General features: G+C 53.7%; 1 protein-coding gene across 1 annotated transcript; it reads left to right on the forward strand.

The window, feature by feature from the left end:
• Positions 1 to 4679: 4679 nt before the first annotated feature.
• PIRT (phosphoinositide interacting regulator of transient receptor potential channels) lies at positions 4680 to 5096 on the forward strand. The gene has a single exon (XM_074607647.1). It carries the CDS (start codon positions 4698 to 4700, stop codon positions 5094 to 5096), a length of 399 nt encoding a protein of 132 aa, XP_074463748.1. The 5' UTR covers positions 4680 to 4697.
• The last annotated feature ends 2130 nt before the right edge of the window (positions 5097 to 7226 follow it).

Consider the following 7226-nt stretch of genomic DNA (forward strand, 5'->3'; position numbering starts at 1 on the left):
AAAGACCCCAGTGTTAGCTCCAGCGACAGCAGCTGCCCAAGATTTCAGAGGCAGCAGCAGCACAACATCAGACAGGAAATCCAAGATGTGCTCTGGAGGCATTTTCAAGCCAACAAATGGTCATCTGCTGACGCTCTCCTTACAACAATAATGATTAAAAAAATTGGGAGAAATCTGATAGCGTTATCCTGCCAGGCTGCTCAGTACAACCATCACATCTTCAAATATGAGCACATCTGTGATGAATTAGGGATGGAGCATGGGCAGAGCAGGAACTGAAATTGCATTAGCTCTCCCAAGAGCTGCAGATACATGTGGTGCTTGCAAATAAACTCCCGGCCCACTTGCAGGGAGTGAAATCCTTCACTAGCTAACAGTGGGGAAAATATACAGAGCCTCATGCAAAAGCACAGACAGAAATGCAAAGCAGAGTACATAAATTAGAGGAAGAAGACCAAAAGTGAGAAAGCGAGACCAAAAAGCATGCTCTGCCAGGAAGTGCCAGAAAAAAATGATCATTTTCTGGGAATTGTGGTGAGAGGGATGCTTATGCCAGAAAATACAGTTGGGGGCCGGGGGGGAAGCCACTCTATGTAAAGTCAAACCTGAAAGGAAGACGATGGTTTCTGCAGGAACCTGACATTAACGCCCTGCAAAATGAAGAGGAAGGTGCTTTGCAGAGCTCAGAGTTCCCCTGGATTGTGGGGGCAGGGTGGCAGCACACAGGCAAGCAGGGAGTGGGGTGCCTGGAAGACGGGGCAGGGCAGACTGCATTAGCCTGCTGAGATATGAGAGCTGGGCATTACTCCAGAGAAGAAAGCAAATTTCCAACCACAAAGCCAAATTAAAATTATACAGTGGGCTGGCCATAAAACCTCTCCACAATGGATGCTACAAAGAGAAAGCCAAAAATGCCCCGACTGCCTAGGATGACATTTGAGGAAGGGCCTTGCAATAGGCTTGAGCTGGAAGAGGGAGGATCACAACCCAGCAATGGTGTGAGCAAGGCAGCTGGCGGACAGGCTGCACGCACCAGCCAAGCAAGAAGTTACCCAGGATCTGGGCACATCTCCACAGAACTGCAGCCGGTGGGTTTTTTTTGGAGGACAGGGCTGACTCCTGGGCAGGTTTTATAGGTGGAAGCAGAACAAAGGTTTTGGCCCACGTGGAGCCAGCCTCACCATCTCCCCAGAACCCTGGACATTGCTGTCAGCGTTTGGGATTCGTCTCAGGAGCCTGTGGCTGCCTGGAGCCAAGGTACAGGAGTGGGGAGGTGAGACACAGCACAGCAGGTGGCGGCAGGGGATGTTGTACCCCATCACACACGTGTTGAACGCGGCTGCAGCCGTCAAAATAACATCTCATGGCAGCTCGGGCTTCTGCAAAGCCAAGGGGTCAGCGTGCTCCACCCCAATCAGTCCAGCTTGCAGAGACAGGGTTAGCATCTCAGAAGGAAGAGAAGCAGAGAAACTAAAGCTCGCTACTCGGACCAAACCCACCTGCTTTGTCAAGTGCTTAATCATCCCCGATCGAGTGCTGCAGAAGATATATCAGGATGGCAGAAATGCCCCTATCTGTCCAGAGAGGGGTGAAAGCTGCGGATGGGAGGGATGTAAATCTTGTTCATTGCTCATGGCTTTTGTTTTTTGCTTGCTGGCCCAAGTTCGGCAAACCTGAAACATCACAAAGTATGTCGATAACCACCAGATCTGAATTTCTGCAACAGTGTCTGTGTCGGGGGGACTAAATTGAAAAATTACATCTGCCTCTCTTCAGAACAAACCGCAAACCTTGGCAGGGGACACAGGTGAAAGAATAAGGGAGGTGCTCGCTGGCACGCAGCCATCAGCAGCCCTAGATGGGCACTGGGCCCAGTACGGCCCAAATACAGGCAGGTTTCCTTAAGACGGTGCCTCTGGAGCTGTGCCAGCTTTGCAGCCTCTGTGCGGCTCCACTTAGGTGGTACACGCTCTCACATTGATTAGCAGCAACGGGAAACGAGCTGCTGCCACCCGGTTTTGTGCTCATCTCATCTACATCTCGTTGCTGCCCGCCGCAGCCACAGTCCTTCCCGTGGCATCCAAACGTGCAAACCCAGCCTGGTATGACCCATGGTGGCCACCTCCTGGTGAGCCACCCCAGGGACAGCAGTGGGTCTGGGTGCAGCCAGGGCTGAACGGAGCAAACGCGGTGCTGTGTGTGCCAAACAGGGGCGGAAGCAGGGCTTTAAATGAGCCGCACTGGATCAAAGCCCACTTAGGCTCAAAGCTTGCTAGTGCTTAGGAAGAGCTGTGCTTGGCAGCAGGGGGACCACAGAGCCCTGGTGGCACTGCCCATCCATCTGAGCCCAACCGGAGGCTTGTGCCCAGGCCAGCGTGGCTGTGGCATAGCATAGAATCATAGAAACTTAGAATGGTTTGGGTTAGAAGGGACCTTAAAACTCATCTACTTCCAATCCCCCCGCCATGGGCAGGGACACCTCCCACCAGAACAGGCTGCTCCAGCCTGGCCTTGAACCCCTCCAGGGATGGGGCAGCCACAGCTTCTCTGGGCAACCTGGGCCAGGGGCTCACCGCCCTCACAGCAAAGAATTTCTTCCCAATATCTAATCTGAATCTCCCCTCTTTCAGTTTAAAAACATTCCCCCTCATCCTATGGCTCCCCTCCCTGATCCAGAGTCCCTCCCCAGCTTTCCTGTAGGCCCCCTTCAGGGACTGGAAGGGGCTTTAAGGTCTCCCCGGAGCCTTCTCTTCTCCAGGCTGAACCCTCCCAGCTCTCTCAGCCTGTCCTCACAGCAGAGAGGCTCCAGCTCTTGGATCATCTTCGTGGCCTCCCCTGGCCCCGCTCCAACAGCTCCATGTCCTTCTGCTGTTGGTGCCCCAGCGCTGGAGGCAGCGCTGCAGGGGGGTCTCCCCCGAGCGGAGCAGAGGGGCAGAATCCCCCCCCACGCCCTGCTGCCCACGCTGCTGGGGATGCAGCCCACGGTGTGGGTGGCTTTCTGGGCTGCCAGCGCATGTTACAGGCTCATGTTGAGCTTCTCATCCACCAGCACCCCCAAGTCCTTCTCCTCAGGGCTGCTCTCCAGCCATTCTCTGCCCACCCTGGATTTGTGCTTGGGATTGACCTGACTCACATGCAGGACTTTGCACTTGGCCTTGTTGAACTTCATGAAGTTCGCACAGTCCCATCTCTCCAGCCTGTCCAGGTCTCTCTGGATGAAATCCCTTCCCTCCAGTGTGTCAACCACACCACACGGATTGGTGTTGGCAAACCTGTTGAGGCTCGAGTTTGGCTGCTGCCCTGAATGGGGGAGCCCTGCAGGGACGGCTTTGGGGCTGGCAGCAGTCACCTGTGTCCCTGCTTTGTGGTGCTGGCAGAAGGGCGATGCAGCGTCCTGGGCTGCTCCGGGCTGGCACTGCTGTCACAGTCCTGCTGCAGAGCATCCCCACACCCCGAGAGTGGGGACAGCCCCAACGCCTGGCAGAGGACAGGACAGCCCCAGCCCTCCTGACACCACTGAGCCCCTGGGAGAAAACCTGGGGCAGGAGTTCGCTTTGCAAAAAAAATATCTGATTCCTGGCTGCAAAGCATCCACGTCCCTGGTCTTGCCTTCCCCAGCCCTGGTACCCACATGGGTTCATCTCTGCGGGGCTTCCCAGCAGCAGGTCCGACCGTGCCCCAGGAGCACTCCCTGATCCAGCCTCCTGCCCTTGTCTCCTCAGCGGAGCCCTGAGGAAACAGCGGTTAACATCATGCTTGGCCCTTCCCGTTTACCATAATGGTTTCTCCGTGCTAAAGGCACTTTGTTTCTGGGAAAATGCATTTCCCCCCTTGAGTTGGTGAAAAAATAATGCCTCAAAAAGCCACACTGCTGACCCAGCTGTCACAAGGCAGAGCGTCTCGGTGTGCTCCTGCTACTGAGCCCGAGAGCAGCAGCCTGCCCCAGCTTACAGCTGGAGAAAGGTTTCCTGGGTGACAAAAATTTCCCCATCTCCCGTCTGTGCATTTCAATAGGAAATGAGAAGCTCCTGTGCTGTGGCTACTACAAGGCAGACGCTTCTGTGCTGAGTGTGGCAGGGAGGAACATCCAGCCTTGGGGGCCGAAGGAAGTGCTCAGCCCATGGGAGGGTGCTTTCTGCTCTGCTGCTGAGCAGTTCTGACATGGCACACCTGTGCCTCAGTTTCCCTACCTGCAAGAGGGAGACTTGATCATGCCACAAGGTGCTGGGGTGTAATTTGGGATCTGGGAGGGAAAGGGTCTGGGGATACAGGGCTCTTCCCCACAGGCAGCATCACCAGCCTTGCTTGCAGCACCCTGATACTGCCCTGAAAGCAGCCAAGAGCCCTGGGAGGCTCAGGGTAGTGGGTACCGATGGACGTCTCGCCATCCCACCACTGAATCCCTGTGGGAGCTGGAAGCTGGTGAGCTGGAAGGTCTCAGGACAGGCACAGGGACTGCGGGAGTCCCAGTGTCCATTGGTGGCTCCCTCAGTCCTACCTGCAGGACCCTGTTGCCTGTTCCTACATTTCTTTGCTCTCATAGGCGCGATGCTCTTCTCCCTGCAGTCACCCACCTTCATTTGACATGGCACTGATTAATGACCAAATGGAAAGCAGCCAATCCATCCTCCATCGCTAGCCCTGCTCTGCTCTTTCTCTTTTGTCTATCTCAGGTCTCCTCTGCAGATCCTGTCACCATGGAAATTCCCCCCAAGAGCCCTGATGGGAGTGAGAAGTCTCCTCAGTCCAAGGAGCTGATGACCAGTAACACGGCCAGCACCCTCTGCATCAGCTCCCGGAGCGAGTCCGTCTGGACCAGCGCATCCAGGAGCAAGTGGGACATATACCACAAGCCTGTCATTGTTGTGTCTGTCGGAGCAGCCGTCTTCCTCTTTGGGATAGTCATCACCAGCCTGTCTTGCATCCAAAGCGAGAACAAAAAAGTTTATAAAATGTGTGGCCCAGCTTTCCTGTCCTTGGGACTGATGCTCCTCGTTTGTGGCCTTGTCTGGATCCCCATCATCCGGAAGAAGCAGAAGCAGAGACAGAAGTCACAGTTTCTGCAGAGCCTCAAGTCTTTCTTCTTTAACCGCTGAGGGCAGCCCAGCGCCCTCCCGGGAAGGCTCCCCTCCCCTCTACCCACCTGTGTTGGTTAGCCATAAAAAGAAACATGTTCTTGTACTCTCCTAGAGGATTTCATCCCTAAGTAAGTCTCTTCCCTACAGCTAAAACACACCGCACCAATCTCCAATGTGAAAATGAACTTTGTAATTCATCCAAGCAATCCCAGAAAAAAAAAGAGAGCAGGATTTTGCAGCTGAGCCCAGCAAGGCAGGTCCAAGCTCTCTGCATCACCCTTGTGTCCAAGGAGCTACCCAACGTCACACTTTGGGAAAAGCAAAGCTCCTAAGTAGCCTGGCTCCACCAGTAGCTTCTGCAAGATACATGGGCAGAGAGGAGCCCGCTGACTATAGAGTGTGAGTAAAGCCAGGTGTGAGCATTGCTGACTGCAACCTGCAGCTCAGATGTAGAAACTGGGAGGCCAGAGATGGTTCAGCGGAGTCAGCAGAGAAGAAAAGCAGGACAATGTAGTTCCAGACCACTTTGTATCAGAGGAGGCCACCAGAACAGGCAATGCCTTTCACCAAAGCTCAGGAGGACGAAATGTGATGCCCATGGTCAGGACATTGCTGTCACCGTGGCTGGCTGAGGCATTGCTGGAGCTCACTCCTTGCTCAGGGTGGAGCAGTCACAAGCTTTATTTATTGCGCCAAAGGGTCAAGGCCAGGAGCAGCATCACAAGCAGCAATTTTTTTCCTCCCCCTGGCAGCAGGTGTTTAAGAAACACTGTTCCTCCAGGCCTGCAGAGGCAAAGCTGTTTTGCAGCATCTCTGCATTTGCACTGATGTCTGCCGGAGACACCCACAAACCTGAACCATCAGCCTATTCACGCGACCAGAATGTGAGACAGGTTCGTTATCTTCACCGCTCTGTATTTCTGCCTTTAATAAATGTGTGCCCTCAGGCAATTCACCAAGGAAGAAACGGATCCTTTCTGCATGGTTTTTCCTTTAATTTTATATTTTCAGCAGCCCTGATTTACTTTAAAAGACAAATTCCAAATACAAATTCTCAGTCTGAAGAACTGGTCTCAGTCTGGACAGCAAGATCTGGGTTGATATAAATAGGGCCATAATGTCCAGCTTCTAATTTTGGGTTCAGGCACTGATGAGAGTCTGACTTTTCACAAGTGCTGGTCCAGACTGGATCCCACGTCAGCCCTTCCTCGGCACCGTGGGACTCCCCAGCAGGGCAAGCACCGGCTCAAAGGCCACGGCACCTGCTGCGGGGTGAGGATGTGGTCAGTGCTGATCAGAAGCAGAAGAGGAACACAGAAGAAGAGACCCCACCAAGCTCCTCTTTGTAGTCTGCACCTCTGCGGGGAAGCCAAGGCAGCCCCGTTGCTCTTCCAGATGCCGTGGGAGGAAGGAAGGGAGGCTGGTGGGCGAGCACTGAGAGAATCTGCCATGTGTTCACTCTTCAGTTTCAAACAGACAGTGTGATAACCTCCATCAGCCGCTGATGAGAGGAAGTTTGTATAAGCCCCCAGGTTTCTCTAACCCAGTATCCCACGTCTACCAACAGCTCCCAAGGAAAGCTAGAGAAAAGCACAAGGAATGGGGCATGCAGACAGCAGCCCTTCTCCTGGTTTACGCACACCTCCCAGCTCACAGCAGCTCAGAGCCAAGCCAGAGGTTGCTCCAGACCACTGTTTAACCATCACTGATACAGCCAACATGCCCAACTCCTCCTGTTTTACCCACTTTTTCAAATCAGTTTGCACTTTCAGCCTCTGCAACATCCTGGAGCCACATTCCCTTCAATCCCTCTAATTTGCCAGACACGCTGGAAGCTCTGCATAGCATCAGGAGATGCAGCGAAAGCAGAGGGTAACAGACCCTGCTGCTCCAGGCAGGCAGGCGCCCAGCAGGTCAGTTAAAAGCGAGTGTTCACTCTCGTCAAGGATGATGAAGCTGTAGCTGTGGGAACCGTGCTCGGGGCCAAGAGCTGATTCCCCGTGGGAAAAAAATATTTAAGCTCCTCTGGGTCATCTGAAATTGGTCCCACATCATCATTTTTGCCTCCAAATATGGTCCAAGATGCTCGTGGGCTAAAGCCTTCAAGTAGAAGATTCTGTGCCACCACAATCTGGCTAACAACACAAT

Source organism: Larus michahellis, chromosome 14, assembly GCF_964199755.1.
Source record: "Larus michahellis chromosome 14, bLarMic1.1, whole genome shotgun sequence".
NCBI lineage: Eukaryota > Metazoa > Chordata > Aves > Charadriiformes > Laridae > Larus > Larus michahellis.

Excerpts from the sequence above, each read along its gene's own strand:
- PIRT (XM_074607647.1), top strand. The coding sequence starts at position 4,698 with ATGGAAATTCCCCCCAAGAGCCCTGATGGGAGTGAGAAGTCTCCTCAG.